Source organism: Lissotriton vulgaris, chromosome 4_1 (genome assembly GCF_964263255.1).
Source record: "Lissotriton vulgaris chromosome 4_1, aLisVul1.2, whole genome shotgun sequence".
In the NCBI taxonomy this organism is placed as follows: Eukaryota; Metazoa; Chordata; class Amphibia; order Caudata; family Salamandridae; genus Lissotriton; species Lissotriton vulgaris.
Window position 1 is genome coordinate 568,433,834 of NC_141691.1, and position 24,138 is coordinate 568,457,971.

At 44.7% G+C, this 24,138-nt stretch overlaps 2 protein-coding genes across 2 annotated transcripts in view; both read left to right on the forward strand.

Moving 5' to 3' along the window:
* LOC147722268 (uncharacterized) overlaps positions 1 to 20,039 on the forward strand; it is an 83,672-nt gene extending 63,633 nt beyond the window's left edge. The window contains exon 2 of the mRNA XM_086964758.1: positions 18,233 to 20,039. The gene's annotated coding sequence lies outside the window, so the exon portion shown is untranslated. The remainder of the gene's footprint in view (positions 1 to 18,232) is intronic.
* The window catches only part of MLH1 (mutL homolog 1), a 373,421-nt gene that overhangs the window by 52,473 nt on the left and 296,810 nt on the right, over positions 1 to 24,138 (forward strand). Inside the window, exons 4-5 of the mRNA XM_086967291.1 lie at positions 91 to 164; positions 2,647 to 2,719. Coding sequence (XP_086823417.1) covers positions 91 to 164; positions 2,647 to 2,719 — 147 coding nt within the window. The remainder of the gene's footprint in view (positions 1 to 90; positions 165 to 2,646; positions 2,720 to 24,138) is intronic.

Consider the following 24,138-nt stretch of genomic DNA (forward strand, 5'->3'; position numbering starts at 1 on the left):
AGAATTTTCACTTTATTAAACGATTCTCACTTTGTAAATCGATGTCTTTGTATTGTTCAGCATTTTTAGAAGATGTTTTCTGTTTCCTAGGCACTTGCTAGCATCAGTCACGTGGCCCATGTAACAATTACCACTAAAACAGCGGATGGAAAGTGTGCATACAGGTATGCTTTTCTTACAATAGTGTTGTGCAATTTCTGTGTATTGCCTGTTCCAATTAAAATGTAAATTTAAGCATGAAGCCAGTAAAATAAAGTAGTCCACTCCTATTCCTTTAGTAGAGATCTGAAATCTGGTTTAAAGTTAATTCATTACTGTTGGTTTTCAAGTTCTCATTTAACTTCATTGCTATTATCTTCGTTTTCTAAGCTATGTGCAGGTGTTATAGACTAAACATAAAAAATATTTCAAGGTGGATTTACACGAAAAAATCCTTTTTAAAATATTGGTTTTGCTAATCTTTTTGGGTGTATTCTTGCCGCAGAGGATCCAAAAGTGGTCCAGTTAAGCGTATAACTTGGCCTCTTCGTTTTGTTTCTCTTGTGAGGGATGTAGCTTATGTTAATCTAAACCCTCCCAGTGTTTAAGGATTGAAGTCACTAAGTTGGAAAGATTTTTGTGTTTTTCCACTAGTTTTTCCATTAGTGCTAGCGGCATTGAGAAGCATACATTGAGCCCACCACTATTGTGCTGAATTGAAGCCTTCCACTGCTGTTGTAGGTATTTTTTAGTACCATGAATTGGAGTGGCTATGAGGTCTTGGTTCTACCACCTTGATCTCTTTTTTCAAGTTAGTCCAGAACTCTGTATCAAAACATGGAGCACTGGGATTTCTTAACAAATTAAGAATGAGGAAGCATATGTTCAGCTCATGTTGCTTTTTAAGAACCGGTCAAACTTGTATCCGGGTACTAAGTCACTAAATAAATTATTTTGCACAAATGAGAACTATAACCAGCAAGTTATAATGAAAGCCACAACACTGCAACTAATCAGTCTATAACACACCGAAACAACACTTCTTACATGCAGCAACAAGAATCATTCATTCAACCACATCATCTCCAATTGTCCTACAATTGCAAGGTTTTGCTCTCCATCATATAATGGCCTACAGTTGAACAAGGTTATGTGTAACAGACTGAGCAATGGGCAACTGTATTCAACCTTGCTCTGAAACCAGTTGGACATTTCTTTTGCAAACTCAGTCAAAGTGAAAATACTAGGTCAAGCAAACCGAACGTTCTGCGAGGCCGTACCCACTGCAGTAAAGTGCCATGCAAAAGAACACACACATTTTTATGCAGACAGCTGATTTAGAGAGTAGTGTTAAGTTTATATGCTTGCAATGCAGTACACTCTGTTGGTGGGTAACGAGTGACATGTTGCACATCATTTGTATATTCATAGAAAATTTGCATAAAAACATTAATTAAATGGGGATCATGTTGGTGACATTTGTGTAGCAAATGGTCCGGCCTACACATCTTAAAAGGTATTTCCAAAACAAAATCGATATCTACTGCATTTTGTTGAGAGTTATTAAATAATAATAGCTCCACCAGTAAGGATCACACTTGAGATCCTCCTGCTTTGAGGCAAATGTGAGGAAACCAAGTCCTTCAAATTTTGAGTGACCTCTGGCATAGAAAAAAACAGTATGCTCACCTACCAGACCAGAGCCCCACTTCCATTATTTTCCAAATTAATTTCCTCCAGCCTGGCAGGTACTGTCAGGTTTTTTGGAGACAGGGGCCCATCGATTTCTAGCAGCAACCTCTCGGCTTGCACTGCTGTCCTTTGAATACCAGGTCCTGTGAAGCATGTTTTTCCTCCCCAGGCCTGACATGCAAGGCGTGGTAGTCCCAGGCATGAACAGAAACAATGACTTTAAATGCAACAGGGAGTAAACTCCCTGCATGTCAGTGCCACGCCTATTTATTTTCCAGAAATAAATTCTCGCTTTAGAGTGTTTCTGCAAAACAAAAGGTAATGCTGACTGGCTGCTATGTTGTGGCATGCGGCATTGAAGCTTGGAATAGCACTCCCTGTACGAATCAGTAATTTTACATAACGATCTCCGATGACATATCGGTTAACTCTAAATCCGATGGGCAGTCCTAGGCGAGGATGACTGAAGCCTCCATTGCACTGGCAAACCACCCAAAAAACTCAAATTGAGCTCGTTGCTCTCCAAAATCTCACATTGGCTCATTCTAGGTCACTGAGTTTAAGCATACACAATGTTTAATAGTAAGATGCCAACAGCAGAAAGAAGAGTTGTCCTCCAGATGCTGGAATGTCCCTACTAGATACAGTCAAACATACGATCTTCTTAAATTTCAAGCTCCATTTAAAATAGTCTGCTTTATATAATGTTGGGGTCAGGAGCAGGATGGTATGTCTCAGTCCCCATTGAGGTATACTTCCTCACCAGAAAACATGGGGTTTCCAGCAACAAGATATTTGTATTTTGGAAACACTATATTAATGTGGTCATTTAATTAAAGATCCTTAAATCTTCCAGAGATTTTTTGAATGAGTGCATTTTAAAGGTACACTGGTGGCTCTATTTTATTATTCTGGATGTATGACATTGAATCATTTTGTGTATGTTAATACTATTTTCCATTAATTCCCTGTTAGAGCAAGTTACTCCGATGGAAAACTAAAAGGCCCGCCTAAACCTTGTGCAGGAAATCAAGGAACTCAGATAACTGTAAGATTGTCAAAATGTCCCCATTTCTGTGTGTTTGCTCCTCTTTCTGTTTGTTTTAATGACTTGTCATCATTTTAGTCAAAGGTTTTTGGTGGAGGGAGCAGATAAGCATCAGGCATATGTGAATGTCTGAAGTAGATTTTTGCGATTATTGGGTCGGGACCAAAAGGCAAGGCTCATTCCACTGACCTACACAGAATCATTGCAGACAACTGTAAATGAAATGTTGAACTACTGATCTGCTTGGTTACTTCCCTCTGCACCCACTTTCCACTCGATGCTTCCTTGCCATTGTGTTTAGGTTGCCGGGTAAAGTTACCACCTTTTTAGGGCTCGCCCCTTTCCTATTCCACAGGAATAGGAAAAAGAGCCCTAATGCAGCTAAACCACTAAGGCCAAGGGCTGTCCCCAAAAGAGGATTTTGGGAAGTGCACGCCTCGTGCACGAGCTTGCCTGAGCCTTCTGCCTATCAGCCTGCCAGTTCTCCTCCCCCTAATTATCCACTTCGCTTATTATTTATTTATTTATTTAAAATATTTATAGAGCGCGGCTGTCACCTGGCAGGTATCCTGGCGCTGGTAGCTACTCCTGGATTTTTAGACGGGGGGGGGGGTTGAACTATGGCGGGATGGAGGAAAGAGCCAAGTTTTGATTCGTTTCCTGAAGGGTAGGAGATGAGGGATTTGGCGGATATCGGCAGGCAGACTGTTCCACAGCTTGGCTGCAGCTACTCTGAACGATCTTCCCCCGGTCCTGGCCTTCTTACATCTGGGTACTTTCACAAGGCAGGCGGTTGTAGACCTAAGTGTTCTGGTGGGGATGTACCACGAGAACAGACGTTGAAGAGGTCTGGGTCCTGCACCGTGTAGTGCCTTGAAGACCAAGCAAAGGGCTTTGAAGGCAATGCGTTGCTTCAAAGGCAGCCAGTGCAGCTCGGCCAAGGCAGCGGTGGCAGAGGATCTCCTGGTCCAACCAAGAGCCAGTTTGGCTGCCGCCGACTGAACTCGTTGGAGTCTGTCCAGCAGTGTCGCAGGGGATTCAAACAGAAGGGCATTACAGTAGTCAAGGCGACTAAGAATAGTGCACCTGACTATCAATGCTCGGGCAGAAGGTGGTAGTAGAGGCAGGACTTTGCGCAGTGCGCGCATAAGGGCTGAGCAGGTGGCGACTGTTCTTGAGACCTGCGTTTCCATGCTCAGTTGGTGATTTAGCATGACGCCCAAATTGCGAACACTGGTAACAGGTGGCGGGTTGTTAGAGTTTTCCGGGGGCCAGAACTCAGCAGGCAGAGGGCGGGGTATGCGGCTCGCGGGACAGAACAGAACCTCGGTTTTCGAGGAGTTGAACTGGAGGGAGTTCCGGTGCAACCAGCCTGCGGTGTCTCTTAGACAGTTATGGAAGGCTTCTAAAGAGATGGAGTCTTCGCCCTCCCAAGAGAAAAGGAGCTGGGTATCGTCCGCATAGTTTGCTGTGGTCATATTGTGCGATTTGATTAAAGTGACTAGTGGTTTCAAGTAAACATTAAAAAGAATCGGACTAATGGAGGAGCCCTGAGGAACACCGTGAGGGACAGGGGAGAAGACCGATAGGAAGGGGGGGAGGGATATAGCCTGTTTTCTGTCGCTAAGATATGAATGAAACCAGAGCAGGGCCGTGCCGTCGATCCCTGCCTCTCTCAACCTCTCAAGCAAGGTCCCATGATTGACAGTATCGAATGCGGCAGACAGGTCTAATAAAATCAAGGCCACGGCTTGGCCCCTGTCTGCACGCATTCGAAGCTCCTCCATGGCAGTGAGCACAGTAGTTTCAGTGCCATGGGCTGGCCGAAAACAAATTTGGAATTTGTCCAAAACGTGGTGCTGCTCGAGGTGGGTTGAGAGGCAGTTGCTGACCCAACGTTCAAGCACCTTCACCGGGAATGGCAGAAGTGATATGGGGCGGAAGTTGGACAAGCATTCTGGATTCAGCGTGGGTTTCTTTAGTAGCGGGGTGATGAGCGCTTGCTTCCAGGGGATGGGGACGAGACCACAGCTGAGAGATTGATTGCAAATCATCCGGAGAGTGTGAAATAATTCATGCCCACATGCTTTCCAGATTTTCGGAGGCAGAGGGTCAAGGGGAGATCCCGAGGTGATGCCCAGTGCCACTTTCTCAAATTCTGCTTTAGAGATAAGGGGGAAAGCCAGGAGCCTATTCATAGGAGGGCAGGCTGACCTCCGAGAATCAAGATTGGTGGATCCAGCTTCGGGAGGGGTGGGGTGGATATGTAGCGGGGGCGTTGCCAGATTGTTGATGATAGTCTCAATTTTGTCGGTAAAAAACTGAGCAAGGTTATCACAAAGGGTCTCAGATGGGGGAATGGAGTTTTTGACGCAGTCAGGATGTATAATATTATCCAGGATCTGAAATATACTTTTTGGACTGTTGGCCGCGTTGGCTATAGTGGAGCAGTAGTAATTCGCCTTACTCTCTGCAATGGCGGATTTGTAATCACGGAGTGACTTTTTCCAGAGGGCTTTGTTGTTGTTGCAGTATCCGTGTCTCCACTTTCTCTCAGCCTGTTTACAGGCTGATTTGAGGGTTTTCAGGGAGTCATTGTACCAGGGAGCAGATGCTCTACCTTTGGGTTTACAGTGTTTTAGAGGGGCGACCGAGTCCGCGATGGAGGTAATTCTCGAGCTGAGGGATCTGTAATTGTTTTCCACCGAGCTGGTAGGAGAGAAACTATCCTGCACCTCGAAAACTTTGGTGGAGGTGCTGAGTTTTTTCTAGAGCTTTCCAGTTTCGATAAGAAAATTGTGGTGGTGAGTGATTCTTGGGCTTTCTTATTGTGGCGTTGTTGATGTAAAGTTTAATGAGCGAGTGGTCTGTTCAGCTCATCGGCAGAATGTCGCCTACTTGAGTTAGACCCGAACTCGAAAAGATAAGGTCAAGACGGTTGCCTGCGGAGTGAGTGGGGTCCTTTATCAGTTGGTGAAGCCCCACGCTGTCACAAGACAGCAGAAGGTTGTCTAAACCTGTGTCTAGGCTGCCGTTTGGCCAGAGATTGAAATCTCCTAGAATAATAAGTTTGTTATGGGAGGTTGCCATGTTTGTGATGATCGTGAGAAGTGCTTGCTGTTGCGAGAGGGAAAAGGTCCCAGGCGGTCGGTAGCAGATAATCACCGTAAAGGTGACTCCTGGGTGGCAGCTTATAGTCAGACCGCAGGCCGTGACTCTGGCTCTTCAAAGGCTCTGCTCCCCGCCCCCCGCCCCCCGCCTGCTTGCCTTCTGTCCCTTAATCTCCCCGTGACTCCCCCCTCACCTCTCCCACTCCACTGCTTTAGGCCCCCACCATTTGCTCAGGACATTCCTTGATTAAGATGCTATCAATAAAATAAATCTGTGGAAAGCTGCTGTTATGTGTTTATCTAGGTTCCTGATCGATACTGTGACCTTATGCCCCTATTCGGCTATAAATCCATTTATTCCCTATATTGGCATAACCGTTCAAGTGCGATTTTCAGAAATGTCATCTCTGACCTCACACGAACAGAGCCACATTCCAGCATAGCTCTCTGCCACTTCCTTTGCGACCAATTAGTGCAATGACAGAGCAGAAGCCACTATCTGATATTCCTAGATTAACACTCCGAGTTCTTCAACAAGATAAAAACTCAGCAAACCTGGAAATCCCCGCTTGCTGTGTTTTGATTAGTAATGGAACTCTAATGAGCAACTGATAACTATCACTTCCTAGTGACATCTTTAATTGACGTCTTATGTCCAGCAAACTTGCGTCAAACCCGGCACCTGTCAGGTATAAATATTACCAATGTTGCCTTAAGCAATAGCTCGTTGCCTGTTGTTAGCTGTCTGCACGACCCCGTGTTGGTGACTCTAGCACTCTGTCGCTGCAGCCTGCTGTCCCTTGGTGGTGAAGCTGCTGATACCATTATCGCTGCTAAAGCGCGAACGATGGTGCAGTAAGCTTAGGAGCTAAACAGCCGTCCCTCTGCGAAGACATCCAGCAGATTCCAGCTGCCCGCGGACGCTGTCCCCCCTCCTTCCTCGACGCGCTGAAGAGAGCCGCTGCCTTTCTCGTGCAGAGAAATCCAGCTCCGGCGTTTCCGGTCTGCCCTCGCGGGTGACTGGGATATCGAGAGTGACCCCTGAAGGAGATACCAATCCTCCATCATTCTATTCAGAGGTATGGTGTTGACTAAACCCTTAGACGAGAATTCTTGAAACAAACCTTGGCAAAACCAACTTAACTTAAAGCTACTTACTTACTCCCCTTCCACGTGTTAGGCTTAGGTCAGGCACACTGGGGTCGGCTTAGTTAGAAGCACCAGTTGAGTATGTTAGCCTAATGTATATATGACTGTATATATGTTTTATTACTTTTAAACCATTGTATGGCTAAGAAACCATATCAATGCTTTTACAGTTCTATTTCGCAATCCTTATCTTACTGTACGTACTTTTTATAATAACAAGTCTTGCAATTGTGGCAATACATTTCTCTTGTACGAGAAGAAAGACTGTTCAATAAATGTTAACCCTTTATTGACAAACGCCCGTCTCTCTATTCTCTACATCTCTTGAAAGTAAACTGCACTAGACTGACTGAGTGAAATACATGTCTATTGTTTCACACGACCCTAGAGATTGACTCTTGATCTGAGGAGCAAAGTTGTCATGTTGCACGGTTGTTGGAAAGCTGAATCCCTTCTTGTCTGTGCCAAGGAAGCTGATCACTTCCCATGCAGAGAAGAAAGTTTCCAGTGACCTCTGAGCTAGTTGGTAACACAACCCAATTAAGTTTAGCATAGTCAGTGGAGGCCTGGAATATCCGCAGTTCCACGTCGATACTACTGTGTATGTTATTCCAATGCGCAGGGCCTAGTGGGAAACTAGGAACTACACTACATGGCGCCCAAACGTTTGGTAAGGCGATAAACTAACGCAAGACAGTAGAGTAACTCAGTCGTGCATATTTCACACAGACCCCTTTCTCCCGTAAATACTCCAATAGACGTCTGGAGTGGGTGAAAGGTTAAAATCCGCCCGAACTCAGTAGGAAGAGATTCCTATGTAAAGCTCTGGTTTATTCAACGTTGAAGGATACAGTGTTCCAAAATATTGTGCACCTAATCTTTGTCTCCTTGGAAACCTACTCTGCAAACCTTGCATTTTAACAAATGTCGGTAGAAAATAACGGAACCACTGGGGCCGCAGTAAATGCAACTCAGCAGGATTCCGATGATATAGTACCGGGTGCAATAATCATCCGGGCACATTTAAGAAGATCTATAACTTTAAAACTTATAGAAAACGGACTGACACCACAAGGTGGTACAGTAATCTTCGTGATAGAGGCTCACGAGTATCGGCAGACAGAGGTATTCTATTCATGGATAAACTTTCCAGCGGTAAACGCTAGAACAAAAGAGTTTCACTATTACAAAATAGAGAAACCTCCGGAAGAGTACGCTCCTTTCGAGGAGATTGAAATTCCACTTAAATTTCAAGAGCACCTGCTCTGGTTTAATGGCGCCCTAAAACACAATGATCACATTACCAGGCTCGGTCCACTAGGTAGACCAGGAGCCACGTGGCCGGTTCTAGCCAGCTACACACCACATCCTGACATTGTAAGAATGTCAAGAGAAGAGCTGTTAGTACAGCTAAACACATTAATAAAAATACATAGGCAATTAGTCCAATATGTAATGTGGACTGCAACAGTCCAGCCAGCTGTTAATACACCACAGCTGACCCCTCATCAGGGGAACACAAATAAAATTACACCACAGAACATACAGTCATGTCTTGGTAAAACACCCGTAAAACGGGAACAAATTCCTTTCTGGTTAGCACAGAAAATCACTCAAATAGAGGCAGTATTTCCTGATACTACCCCTATAGAGAAACACAGAATCTTGACCATCTGCCTTCCTATGGGAATCGCACCACACGTGGAGGACTGCGACACTTGGGGTACAGTCTTTGCTTCCATTTACACAAAAACACACGGTGTTCCGTCTATGGCGGTAATACCAGAAGTGCTAAAACAGATTCAAAATGAATTCGGTCCAGAGCCCGCTTTAAATCTAGGTATGAAATTACTGAAAGACTTCAAGCAGGTCTCGGCTATATTATTAGCCAATATAAGAGGAGAAGCAGCATCTGTGGCGATCCGCCAGAAGTTGAGGGAAACAGATATAAAAGATCCTGTTGAGCTTGCAAAAATCATAGAAAAGTGCTATGAAGAATTAGGTAGAGACAGCTTGGGTGGGAAACCAGTAAAGCCCCAACTGCTCGAAAATCCTGAAAAATTATTTATTAAAAATAATTTAAACACTCCTAAAAAGAGCTGGGATGGAAATAAACAATCCACTCCCAAGGAAAAAGTTTTCCAGTCCAGAGGAAGGTCTCCTCGACGGAGGGAAAGAACTCCGACTCGAGAACGCCAGTCTCCCCAGAGGGAGCCCTCTGAGAAAAGATATAACCTTAGAAATAGGGATAATCTGAAAAAACCTGATAGATATCAAAGTATTGATACACGTCCCTCTCGATCTCTTCCACAGAATTCGGAAAGAAGAGGACGGTCAGACCCAGGAGAGCACACCAAGTCCAAAGACAAGGAGCCTGCTCAAAATAAGAAATCTCAATTTCAGAAAAAGAAGGTAGCCAGTATTAGAGTAATCAACCATGCCGAGAATACTGAGGACACAGTTGAAAAACGGGGAGTGGGCATTGACAATGTTGGACAGTGCAGCAGAAATCAGTATAGCGCGCAAGATCTTGATGAGTCATCTGGAGACAGTGGACACGAATGAATACATTCAGGTTGAAACTGCCGACACCAGACTTAGCGAGCCCCATAAAATATACGAAATAACATTGCGTATAGAGGGTGATAAGACTAGGAAAATTAAGGGTCTATTTTGGGATAAGCTCTCAAAAGGCTATGATATTCTGTTAGCTGAAAAAGATTGGCCCCCGGAGTTTGTCAGGGAGTGCCCTCGTGGCGAAGAAGTGATTATGCCTGCCTTCTCGAATCGCATTCCGATTCACAAAAAATATACATATGCAAGGAAATGGGCAGTGGCCCATGCACCTGCATTATATAAAAATCATGTAGGATGGGATGAGGACTCTCCTCCTCACAAAATCCAGTTAAAGTGAACCAACTGCCCAACGGCAGTATCCCATAAAGCAAGAAGCTAAAAAACAAGTCAGGGAGATCTTAGATCAACTTGAGTACCAGGGGGTGATTGAAACATGCACCTCTCAAATGAACAATCCTTTGTTTCCTGTCTCCAAGCCAGACAATTCATATCGTCTAGTTTTGGACTACAGACATCTTAATACATGTTGCAAAACTTTTGCAGTACAAAACTCGCATAGTGCAGCCCTAATGAATAACATAGTTAGGAAAAAATACAAAACGACATTAGACATATCTAATGGTTTCTTTTGTCAAAACATTGCACCGGAAAGCAGATATTTGACCGCTTTCTCCGCATTTGGGTCGCAGAAAAAATTCTGTCGACTCCCACAGGGGTTCAAGAACAGCCCAGGACTATTCTCAGCTAGGGTAACAGAGTTACTACAAATTTATGATGATGAGGCATTATCTTACGTAGATGATATCTATCTCACAGACGACGACTTGGATACTCACTTGAAAAGAGTGAACACCATTATACTTGGGTTCGCAGCAGAGGGTTACAAATTCAACTTTAAAAAGTCCCGAATTGCCCATCTGACAGTACTGTTTTTAGGGTACGAATTATCAAGTAAAGGGAAAAGCCTAGCGGACAACTTCTTAGAGAAGTGCGCTGTACTCCAAGCTCCAAAAACGCTGAAGAATTTACAATCCATTCTAGGTTTTCTGAATTTCGGAAGAACTTACATTCTAAATTACGCAGAGAGGGTTAAACCTCTCTACGAACTAATTAAACCTGATTTTAAACAAATCAATTGGACTCAAAAACACACAGAAATTTTGAGATCACTGCAAACAGACATGTTAGCAAAAACAAAATTAGATACACGTGACAACACACGTGATCTTGTAATCCGAGTCATCCCAGGAAGATGCGGATTCACATACCTAACCTCTAATGAGGGAGAAAAGGTACCAATTTCAATTAAATCTCACTTGTACACACAAGCAGAAAAAACATTCAGTCACACAGAAAGAACTGTGAACGCAGTGCAAATCGCATTAGCAAATGAACGAGAACTAGCACACGGCAAACAGATTAATATCCTTACAGCGGAATCCGCCTTCGAAGCGCTATTCAGCCCAGTAAACCTGCCTACAGTGTCACTGGATCCGAAATGGATACAGTGCATAGATTCTCTAGGAGCGGAAGACGTGAAATACTATTTCGCCCCGCAATTTGAAGAACTGAATGATTTAGAATATGAAGAAGAATATCCTCTGCCAATCGAAATTCTGCCTCTCCCACAATACGCCTGTATAATCTTTACAGATAGCTTTATACAGCATTTCAACGTAGAGAGAAAATCCTACGATGCAGCATGTGCGATCATTAAAGGTCGTTGGCTGTGCGGTAAATTCAGACCGAAAGTAACAAAAACTGAATCTGTAAGAAACTGTTCGGTTCAGAGAACTGAAATCAGATCTTTAAATACAACACTTTCCCAGTCACTTTTCAAATTCTAAGTAGAAGAAGCCTGCAATGAGGTTGGCAGAATTTGTGGGATTTACGGGGATCTTTAGAACCTTCAGCAGCAGACTTGGCACTCCATTCTTCCCCTTTGAGTGGATCCACCAGCAGGTACATATTGGTTGTTGCAGTGCTGCTTGTCTTGATTTGGGGAATTTCTTCTAGAAAATTGATTTGGTGATGCGGAACAGAGAACATCAGCCCTCATCCTCCTAGACCTGTCAGCCGCCTTCGACACTGTCTGCCACCGCGCGTTAGATCTTTCTCCTACTTCGCTACTAAGACCTGGAACACCCTCCTGACGCACCTATGGCAGACCCAAGATCTACTCCCCTTCAGAAGACTCCTCAAGACCTGGCTCTTCGAGCAGTATCGGCACCTTTCCCCCCCCCCCCCAGCGCCATGAGACCCTCACGGGTAAGTAGCGCACTTTACAAATTCTTTGATTGATTGATTAAAGATGGCGCTCGAAAATGCAGAACGTGAATTCCCGACACTTATCGTGTGCGATTCTCATTTTTGCGTCAACTCTTACAACAATAAACTGCAGAGTTGGATCGAAAACGACTACAAAGATGACACAGGTGCCACAATAAAGCATAAATTGCTCTGGAACGAGGTAGCTCTTTTAAGTAAAGAACTACAAAAGACTCACGTGATTCACGCACAGAGTCTTCAACGTGATGGCGTTCACGTTGCAGGGAATTCATTGGCTAAAACAGCCACCGCGGAAGCAACTAACCCGGCTTCCGTAGCCACAAAAAAGCGTACAGATAAATACATAGACGGGGAAACCATGCTGGCAGTAAAAACAACCGTAAAAGGCGACTGTGCAGCACTACCCGTAAACTATCCACTCAATTATGCATACATAATCGATGCAAACTCCGTTCCTTTTGCTCGAATCCCTGGAGTGGGGGACAGAGTAATTCCAAACAGGAGCAGGAGGGGCTTCCTCTTACTGGAAGCACACATGGGGTTGGGTCTGAGACACCAAACAATCAAAGCCTCTCTGAAAGAATTACAATCAGAGTACTGGTGGCCAGGAATGAGCATAGATATTCAATGTTTTGCTAAAAATTGTGAAAACTGCAACAGAGATCGCAGTAATGAACAGGCCAGTGTAGTTTCAGGATCCCTGCTAGACAGCATAAGGCGGTCTATCTGCGCAATCAAAGAAGAGAAGCGCGTCCCAGTGTACACCATTAAGACGAAAAGCACTTAAAAAATGAGGCCCCCAGCGCTCGGCTGACGCTAGAACGGTTATAAAAGATTTGCGAGTCTTTATCGGCACATACGCAATTACCACGTTCCATTCTGACCAGGGTCCTGCTTTCAGCTCTCGAGCTTATAAGGAGGCCATGGCTAGCATGGGAATTGGGTTGCGGTATTCTTGTCCGTCGCACCCCGAAGGGAACAGTGTGGTAGAAAGAAAAAACCGTGACATAAAGCAATCTATAACAGCGAAGGTATTAGGTTCAGGCGCTGGGTGGGTCAAACATTTAATAAGTGTCCAGACTAGTCTTAATAACATGCCAAGAAATTCTCTAAAAGGTTTCAGCCCATACGAACTATTGTTCGGAATTAGAATGCGTATTCAGGACCTCGATAGTCAGATGTCAGTGGTACAAGAAGAAACAACGCACTTTGATGTAAAGGATCGTTTGGCTGTTTTACAGGAACTGAATGAAACAAGGAAATCTTTAAGCAACATAAAGTTAAAGCAACAGCCAAGTACCACTGACGAGGCACCACCAGCAACAGCCCCAGCAAGGCCTGTCTGGATTCCAAAGATTGGGGATCTAGTCAGAGAAAAGATCGCGGTTAAGAAGGAATTTGGGCCTTCTTACAGAAAAGCAGTACCTGTCTTGGCAGTCACCGGAACAAGATCAGTTGTGCTACCGCCCCTTGCTGGTAAAAAGGAGAACAGAGTCGTGTCCATCGATCTGGTAAAACCACAAGCATGTGGCCTATAATCAACAGTAGGCCCAGTGGACTCCCAAGAAATAACAGAATACCCAAACTTGCAACAATCCAAGAGGTTCAAACTGAAAGACTCATCACATTCGATCAGCCTGCAGTGCACAATGAAGGACTATGCAATAATGCCATGGAACTCGTGCCTCTTGAAACACAGATTGAAACAGTTCATCAAGAAACATCACCAGTCTACAATGATGTGGCATCAGAAAGTGCTACCGAGAGACAGATTGAAAGAACAATCCCATCAATTGACAGAACTGCCTCTGGTTATTTCATCAACTTCGACAACTTCTCTGAAGATGAAAACGACCCCGAAGTGATGGCAGAAACAAAAAAGACTTTTAAAGAAAAAGCAACGGAACTCTTTCATCAACTAAAGGAAATCTACCTTGTTTCCCCTTGGCTAGAGTTCTGGTTCGGTCTAGGTGTATTTTTCCTCCTGCTTTGGCTCATCATGGTACTGTGTTTGGGAAAATTCATTGAGGGAAAATATATTACAATGGACACAGCAAGTCAGAACATCAACCTAGTCCTGAAACCACATAGATCATCCCACGTGAAGAAAAGAGAACTGGCAACAGTAAATGTCACAGCAATTCCAATACCTGGTGGGGTAGTATGGGAGAAAACAGACTATGAGATATATGGTCCGGTCGAAATCCTGAAGTATCCTCATCAACTAAAGGGTTCCTTAAGTGACTTTGTAAAATCAAGTACATTCTCTGATGATTGTGACTTTAACAGTATTAATGACATGATGTCTGATTTAGTAATGTCAGCTAGATTCACAGATCATGATTATTTACAAGGTTCATCTAGTTATGAGCAGTTATTCTGTTACACCCACTATGGGGATCACTACTTGCATAAATCTGCACAGCCTAGAAATGTTTTTATGTATAATCAATGGGAACATTGTTCTACACCACCTAAAAGCAGTTCTAAAGCATTTTTTGAGAAATTCAAATACTTCTCAGGGTTCAACACCAGTGATGCAGAAACGTTTTATTACAAACTGTTAGATAAAACAGGAATGAAAACAATGCTGACAAATTCTAAATTGATATATTCAGAAGCATTTTATGACAAAATGATGACATTTGGTTTTGATTATTGGAAAAATAATATTGAAACGAAAACAATTTGGGGTACAAAAGATTGGCAGGTGCAAGGCATTGAAGCACTATTTAGGACCTGCATGATACCAGAACAAATGTTGTTTTTAAATGACACAATACACCAAACATCTTGTCTTGGCCTAGCTAAGATCAAAGACCTTAAAACACCGTCTATACCAAAGCCAATACCTGAGAATACAACTACAGATATTGAGTTAGGCGTGTCACAAATTTTACATTTCAACAGAACACATCCTGATTGGAAAAAATGGTTAATCTGGCCTACAGACACAAATAGCTGTCAAGATAGATTCCTGAATAAAACACAGGGGTTAAAAATGACCAGATTAGACTCAAGATACTCCCAGAGACAACATCCAGGGATTATAACAACATTCAGTGTAGGGAAGCTCTGCCTTGAATGGCTAACATCATCCACACTGGCTGAAATTAAGCAACACTTGTCTTTACTAAAAGATGGTGCTGATTTGCGCGATTTCATTCTTGGACCACGCAAACCGCGTCAAAAGCGTTTCATAGGGACCAGTATCTATGCTGCTTACAACGAGGCTTGGAAAGTAAAGCAAATTGAAACTGCTGAGAAAATACGAGAAATTGATCGTATTAATTTGGAAAAATCACTTTCTGTGGTAGACAATGGGTTAATGACTCTGTCTTCCAGAATATATTCGTTGGACAATATTGTATCATCTGCCTTTGATGTGATAGACAGAGATTTGCTAATGTTACAACATGTTCAACAACAAGTAGGGAGGGTCTAAGGGCAGGTTTACCGACCGACCAGATATGAGCCCCTAACTCAATATATCACAACAAATAATATCTGGGGGTCAAAAAAGAAAAGAGAGTTTGACAGTAGGGACCACTATACCAAATGCATGCAGAACAGTATCAGTGAGAAATAATAGTTAGTAAATGGTCAAGTCGAGACTCAAGAGTACAAGGAGAAAAATGTATTGTTCCCATCAGAAGCCACACTGTACCGCCCTTGTTGTCATCATGTGGGATCTCCTTACCCAGGAGACAAGACGGCCGGTAAACATTACCGTGACCGAAATGTGATGTGAGGGCAGAGCAGAGGGGTATGGTAGTGGCTAATGACAAAAGCAGTGTATGGTGATTGGAGTGGAAAAGTGAAGGGTAATACTAAAATTAGGTGAATGGGTGGAAAAAGAAATTTTATTAGTATCCCCCAAACCCTAAGATTAAAAGGCAGGTGTGGATGTCCAGGTGATATCTTTCTAATTTATCTATTTTCTACAAAGCAGTAGTGTATCCTTTATAGGTCCTGAGGAATGCATTAAGAAAATCTTATGAAATGCTGAAACATGTCGACCACCATTAAGTGCGGTTATTATTTAAAACCTGCACCCACACCTGCCTTTTAATCTTAGGGTTTGGGGGATACTAATAAAATTTCTTTTTCCACCCATTCACCTAATTTTAGTATTACCCTTCACTTTTCCACTCCAATCACCATACACTGCTTTTGTCATTAGCCACTACCATACCCCTCTGCTCTGCCCTCACATCACATTTCGGTCACGGTAATGTTTACCGGCCGTCTTGTCTCCTGGGTAAGGAGATCCCACATGATGACAACAAGGGCGGTACAGTGTGGCTTCTGATGGGAACAATACATTTTTCTCCTTGTACTCTTGAGTCTCGACTTGACCATTTACTAACTATTATTTCTCACTGATACTGTTCTGCATGCATTTGGTATAGTGGTCCCTACTGTCAAACTCTCTTTTCTTTTTTGACCCCCAGATATTATTTGTTGTGATATAATGTTACAACATGGCCAGTCTCAATTGCGTTCTATTATAGAATTAGGCTGGACGCTGCAAAATCTTCGTTCAGGCTATGTGCCTTGGCGTTTAATCAACACAACGTCATTATTTTCCAGTTTTAACCTTACTGATAAACAGATCAGTTTGGCACAGAAAGGAGCAGACTATACAATCCTGAGCATCGAAAAACTCGAGAGATTACCATTGACAATGTCAGAGAGTCCTGTCATTGAATGGATAATACACGGAATTATCACCATTCCGATAACAACTTTCCGATTTAAAAAGTGCCTTGAGTACATACCTGCTGGCCAATATGAACAATTGGGTAAAGGATATGTAAAATCTGAATGGAAATTACCATACACTCATTCTTGCTATAGTGACAGTAACAAAAATGTATTTCTTAGTGGTAACAACTGTAAACATTCACTAAGCGGTATACTTTTGTGTCAGGGTATTAATTTACACGGAGCATGTGATGGAAGTTCTAACAACCTTTCATGCCACCAGCTAGTCACACCTGCAACTCAGATAGAGCCCTTCTTTATGCAACTTTCGAACGGGAGTTACATTCTTAGAACGGATCACAGATGTTGTGGCCTCGTGCCAGGGAAAAGTTATCTAGTGAAAGTAACATCCATGGTCAAATGCTGTATGCAAGCATTGTTTCCGAGTGGGCCTGCAGACACAGTGACTCCCATCTGGCCTCGTCTTAATCTCTATTCTATACGAATTGATACATTAAGCAAAATGAAATCTGTGTTTTTACAGACAACAGTGCCTATAACGTCATCAAAAGAGACGTATGATCTTCTAGTTGCAAGGACAGCTACTGAAGTTCATGACCTTTTATCAACAAATTGCCCCGTGCATTTCGTAGAAATGTTCAGCCAACTCCTTAACATGTCTAGTGCCACAAGCATCCCAGGCATATTTAAGACAGTCTTTACGGGACTTCTAACACCCTTCCAGGCAATTTTGGGAATCGTTCCTAATTTTGTACACTCTGTTTTTGGCGGCATACCATTATTTTTGGGACTCGTAGCAGGGATTTTATTTTTGACCCTCCTGCTTCGTTATGGCAAGCCTCGGCTCAGACATAGCTCCCATGGGAATGGAAGAGACAATCCTAGCAATGCGCTACCGGGACAGGATAACTAACGTCCTTGGATTGGCCAGGCTGAGAGATCTAAACATGACCTGGTTCCTTTCATTCAGACCTATATGGCAGAACTGTATCTTACCGGTACTAAGATGTATGCTATGCGGCGATGAATGCGTGTTGGACATCTGTCTTTCACTTCCATCAGCAGTACCAATGGACGTCGATACTTTGCTCAGTCCAATAACGGCTCACGCATTGTGTTGTCCCCAGCGGCTACCAATCCTGATGACAGCATTCGTTGAGACTCCTGTGCTACGACTAGGTGGTAACAGTGGAGCGAGTGACAAAAGCAACATCACCCAGGTACGGCCTTCTGTGAGCATTGCTGCTCCTGAATACGATGACAGCAATCATTCTCACACCTGCCGAGTTACAGCACTATCTAATTTGGTTGAACTGTCACCTGATTTTGTAGACCAATTCTTTGAGAGCCTGTCTGATACGATGTTCTCACCCGTACAGAAACAATAACTTTTAAGAAGCTTTCCGACTCACAGCGTCCTCATGAACTCTGAATTCGGCCTTCAGTTTTGATCAACAAAGACTGCTAAAAGCTTTGGAACTTTATTTGTCCCCGTCCAAGCAATAATTCTTTTTGAATTGAACATTTTTAATATTGATTTTTTTTTTTTTGGCACGAACAATTCTTTGCTTAACGTAAAAACTATTCTTAGAGAACAGAAGCTTCACACTTCTATTTCTAATCACATCTAGAGACATAACAAAGTTACACCAGCCTCTAGCACACATGTTATTACAATGCATTTATATGTGATGATTTATCTCGCCTTTCTTCTGTCAGAGATACTTCATGTGTAATTCTTTTGCATAATCGTTCATTATTTTCATATGCAATAATTCTTTGAATGATTCTATGCTTCAAAAAACGTACAGTACCTAAATTTCATGTATTTCAAGTACGCCTATTTCGAATGCATTTATGTATTTTGGGGTGGGCAATGTTACACATGCATCTAATTGCTTTAGTTTTAGTAATTTTGATGGACATGAATACGTGGAGTGGGTGTTATGTGTTTATCTAGGTTCCTGATCGATACTGTGACCTTATGCCCCTATTCGGCTATAAATCCATTTATTCCCTATATTGGAATAACCGTTCAAGTGCGATTTTCAGAAATGTCATCTCTGGCCTCACACGAACAGAGCCACATTCTAGCATAGCTCTCTGCCACTTCCTTTGCGACCAATTAGTGCAATGACAGAGCAGAAGCCACTATCTGATATTCCTAGATTAACACTCCGAGTTCTTCAACAAGATAAAAACTCAGCAAACCTGGAAATCCCCGCTTGCTGTGTTTTGATTAGTAATGGAACTCTAATGAGCAACTGATAACTATCACTTCCTAGTGACATCTTTAATTGACGTCTTATGTCCAGCAAACTTGCGTCAAACCCGGCACCTGTCAGGTATAAATATTACCAACGTTGCCTTAAGCAATAGCTCGTTGCTCGTTGCCTGTTGTTAGCTGTCTGCACGACCCCGTGTTGGTGACTCTAGCACTCTGTCGCTGCAGCCTGCTGTCCCTTGGTGGTGAAGCTGCTGATACCATTATCGCTGCTAAAGCGCGAACGATGGTGCAGTAAGCTTAGGAGCTGAACAGCCGTCCCTCTGCGAAGACATCCAGCAGATTCCAGCTGCCCGCGGACGCTGTCCCCCCTCCTTCCTCGACGCGCTGAAGAGAGCCGCTGCCTTTCTCGTGCAGAGAAATCCAGCTCCGGCGTTTCCGGTCTGCCCTCGCGGGTGACTGGGATATCGAGAGTGACCCCTGAAGGAGATACCAATCCTCCATCATTCTATTCAGAGGTATGGTGTTGACTAAACCCTTAGACGAGAATTCTTGAAACAAACCTTGGCAAAACCAACTTAACTTAAAGCTACTTACTTACTCCCCTTCCACGTGTTAGGCTTAGGTCAGGCACACTGGGGTAGGCTTAGTTAGAAGCACCAGTTGAGTATGTTAGCCTAATGTATATATGACTGTATATATGTTTTATTACTTTTAAACCATTGTATGGCTAAGAAACCATATCAATGCTTTTACAGTTCTATTTCGCAATCCTTATCTTACTGTACGTACTTTTTATAATAACAAGTCTTGCAATTGTGGCAATACATTTCTCTTGTACGAGAAGAAAGACTGTTCAATAAATGTTAACCCTTTATTGACAAACGCCCGTCTCTCTATTCTCTACATCTCTTGAAAGTAAACTGCACTAGACTGACTTGAGTGAAATACATGTCTATTGTTTCACACGACCCTAGAGATTGACTCTTGATCTGAGGAGCAAAGTTGTCATGTTGCACGGTTGTTGGAAAGCTGAATCCCTTCTTGTCTGTGCCAAGGAAGCTGATCACTTCCCATGCAGAGATGAAAGTTTCCAGTGACCTCTGAGCTAGTTGGTAACACAACCCAATTAAGTTTAGCATAGTCAGTGGAGGCCTGGAATATCCGCAGTTCCACGTCGATACTACTGTTTATGTTTTTCCAATGCGCAGGGCCTAGTGGGAAACTAGGAACTACACTACACTGCTTGCTACACGTTCTGTATTGTCACAATTTTGGTATTAAAAAGGCATCCATAGCAACTCCAAGTTTGCTTGTTTAACTTTACTTTTTGAGTTGGGAGTCAGCCCTATTACCCCCCAGCAACAGCAATGCTGTGAGCTTGTTGTTGCAGTGACTCCCATTTAAGTCCCACACTATTGTGCATAGTCCATTGTCCCCACGTTTCTGTGCACATTTCAATTCCGGTTTTCTGTGCCTAGTAGTTATTTTTTGTTTTTATCGTTTCAGTTACTCCTACTTAATTCACACTTTTCTGTGCACTTTCATTGCCGCTATTCTGTGCCTCGTACGGACAGAGCCAACCTGCAGCCCCTTGGAGTCTGCTTGTTTTTCTGTCATAGCAGATGCTGTGACCTGTGACCTCACTTGCTCTCCACTCCCACTCCTACTCCACTGCAACTGTCCCGGCAGGCATGCGCATTTATAAATCCCATCGCTTCCTTCCACGCTTCACAGTCCGCACCTTCATTCAGTGGCCTCTCTCCCCGCGCCAAGCCTTTGAGGACACTGCGCTGCAGGTCGCACCTCTCAGTCTTTCACCTCCTCTGAACACTTCCAATGTGGAAGAGCTCTTTTCCAGCGACCACTACCCCCGCACCCCCCCCCCCCTCCCCCGTACAACCCTAGCCCGCAGCAGGCAGCTTATGCAGCACCGAGACGCTCAGGTAGTGCAACCATCCTGCACAACCATAAGCACAGAAAAACATGTTCACTTGGGATCAGCGTTACTGAAAAACGCTGCTTCTTTATAATTCACCAGCAGTAAAGTAATCTTCAGTTCTCAACTTTAAAACACACAATACTCTCTTCTGCAATTTGCTTCTTAGAGCTCGCTGGTCTGTTTTGCCTGCTACAATGCATGGGGGCGGAGGTTCTGCAACTTCGAAGGATTTGTACATCAACTAACAGAAGCAACAATTTTGCTTTATGAGCTTGTCCGAGGAAGGTTTGCAGCCTAGTTAGGATGTTTTCAGAAGCACCCTAGGCATGCATGCCAATAGACAAGATTCAGGCGGGGACTCCCAATGGCTTCTTGGGCTCAGTCACTGAAGGTATACACAAGTCGTGCCTATCTCCTCACTCGCAGTCAGAGCTCCCCTGTAGCAATGCATCCGGGTGAACATTTGCAACTTATCTCGCTGTAGAGGGCGTCGCCGCACGCCGGAACCGAGGGAGGTCGCTTATCTTGAAGTCCAGCCAAATTGTCAAGCACCAAACTGTGGAAGAGAGAGGCTGCGCTCTGAGCTGTCCTGAAAGAAGGGACATTCAACAGTAATTATTCTATCTTGGAAAACCCCTTGTTCACAAACACACACTCCCCTGTACCTCTGTCCCTCATACGTGCACTGTTTTCCCTTTCACCTTGTTTTCAATACCACCCGTATGCTCATTTATTAGGTTTTGCCTCGCCAAAAAGATGCGCTCTGCGCATCTTTTTTGCGCAGCAAAAACCTAATGAGAACTGTAGTGTGGCTTTGGGTCGGCCCTCGTCATTCATTGGCTGGCTCCGTAAATGGAGCCTAGCCATTGGACGAGGGGCCTGTCCGTCAATGCCGGACCAGACACGGGGGCGTTCCCGAGATTCTTTGGCTTTTGCCGACGTCACGCGACGCCGGGAACGCCCCCGAATCTGGTCCGGGATTGAGGGCACCCGCCGGGAAAGGGCATGAAGGCCATCTCGGAGCACTGACTGCAAAGAACGTGTATATTTTATATGACCTGCGGTGCACATACACCTCATCTGAAAAAATACTTTTTGCAGACTCTAGTAAAAGGCAGACTTAGCAACGCCAAGATCCAGTACACGTGCAACACTCCCAAATGCACATGTTGCTTGAGCTTGCCTGCATGCATCAATCCTTAAAACATGAGCCTGTAAACAGTACAGGGGAGCAGACCACTCGCTGCTGAGGAGCCAGTGGGAATTAGCCGAACGATAAATAACATAGCTTCATGCTAATCCGGTGCCTGCGGAGACCACCAACGGGCAGCGAACGCTGCCTTATCCTCTTTCTAGGGGGAGAACACCCTCCGATAGTTGGGGGAGGCAAGAAGCCTCGAGCAGGGGCATCCTCAGTTATGACACCAAGCTGTGTTAGCTAGCGAGACTGTCCTTCTGCACAACCACTAGCTGAAAAGATCAGCTCTTACTGGTAATGGTGGAATCGGATTAGCAGGGCGCAGTTTCGCTGCTACTGTGCCTGCTGTCCATCAATGCGCTCCCTGCAACAAATACTGCTTCAGAGTGGAGCTTCAGAGTGGAGCTTCAGAGTGGAGCTTCAGAGTGGAGCTTCAGAGTGGAGCTTCAGAGTGGAGCTTCAGAGTGGAGCTTCAGAGTGCAGAGTGGAGCTTCAGAGTGCAGAGTGGAGCTTCAGAGTGGAGCTTCAGAGTGGAGCTTCAGAGTGGAGCTTCAGAGTGGAGCTTCAGAGTGGAGCTTCAGAGTGGAGCTTCAGAGTGGAGGTTCAGAGTGGAGCTTCAGAGTGGAGCTTCAGAGTGGAGCTTCAGAGTGGAGCTTCAGAGTGGAGCTTCAGAGTGCAGAGTGGAGCTTCAGAGTGCAGAGTGGAGCTTCAGAGTGCAGAGTGGAGCTTCAGAGTTCAGAGTGCAGAGTGGAGCTTCAGAGTGCAGAGTGGAGCTTCAGAGTGGAGCTTCAGAGTGCAGAGTGGAGCTTCAGAGTGGAGCTTCAGAGTGCAGAGTGGAGCTTCAGAGTGGAGCTTCAGAGTGCAGAGTGGAGCTTCAGAGTGCAGAGTGGAGCTTCAGAGGGGAGCTTCAGAGTGCAGGGTGGAGCTTCAGAGTGGAGCTTCAGAGTGGAGCTTCAGAGTGGAGCTTCAGAGTGGAGCTTCAGAGTGCAGAGTGGAGCTTCAGAGTGGAGCTTCAGAGTGCAGATTCAGAGTGGAGCTTCAGAGTGCAGCTTCAGAGTGGAGCTTCAGAGTGGAGCTTCAGAGTGGAGCTTCAGAGTGGAGCTTCAGAGTGGAGCTTCAGAGTGGAGCTTCAGAGTGCAGAGTGGAGCTTCAGAGTGGAGCTTCAGAGTGGAGCTTCAGAGTGCAGAGTGGAGCTTCAGAGTGGAGCTTCAGAGTGCAGAGTGGAGCTTCAGAGTGGAGCTTCAGAGTGCAGAGTGGAGCTTCAGAGTGGAGCTTCAGAGTGGAGCTTCAGAGTGCAGAGTGGAGCTTCAGAGTGGAGCTTCAGAGTGCAGAGTGGAGCTTCAGAGTGGAGCTTCAGAGTGCAGAGTGGAGCTTCAGATTCAGAGTGGAGCTTCAGAGTGCAGATTCAGAGTGGAGCTTCAGAGTGCAGATTCAGAGTGGAGCTTCAGAGTGCAGATTCAGAGTGGAGCTTCAGAGTGCAGAGTGGAGCTTCAGAGTGCAGATTCAGAGTGGAGCTTCAGAGTGCAGAGTGGAGCTTCAGAGTGCAGATTCAGAGTGGAGCTTCAGAGTGCAGAGTGGAGCTTCAGAATGGAGCTTCAGAGTGCAGAGTGGAGCTTCAGAGTGCAGAGTGGAGCTTCAGAGTGGAGCTTCAGAGTGCAGAGTGGAGCTTCAGAGTGGAGCTTCAGAGTGCAGAGTGGAGCTTCAGAGTGGAGCTTCAGAGTGGAGCTTCAGAGTGGAGCTTCAGAGTGCAGAGTGGAGCTTCAGAGTGGAGCTTCAGAGTGGAGCTTCAGAGTGGAGCTTCAGAGTGCAGAGTGGAGCTTCAGAGTGGAGCTTCAGAGTGCAGAGTGGAGCTTCAGAGTGCAGAGGGGAGCTTCAGAGTGCAGAGGGGAGCTTCAGAGTGCAGAGGGGAGCTTCAGAGTGCAGAGGGGAGCTTCAGAGTGGAGCTTCAGAGTGGAGCTTCAGAGTGGAGCTTCAGAGTGGAGCTTCAGAGTGGAGCTTCAGAGTGGAGCTTCAGAGTGGAGCTTCAGAGTGGAGCTTCAGAGTGCAGAGTGGAGCTTCAGAGTGCAGAGTGGAGCTTCAGAGTGCAGAGTGGAGCTTCAGAGTGCAGAGTGGAGCTTCAGAGTGCAGAGTGGAGCTTCAGAGTGCAGAGTGGAGCTTCAGAGTGGAGCTTCAGAGTGGAGCTTCAGAGTGGAGCTTCAGAGT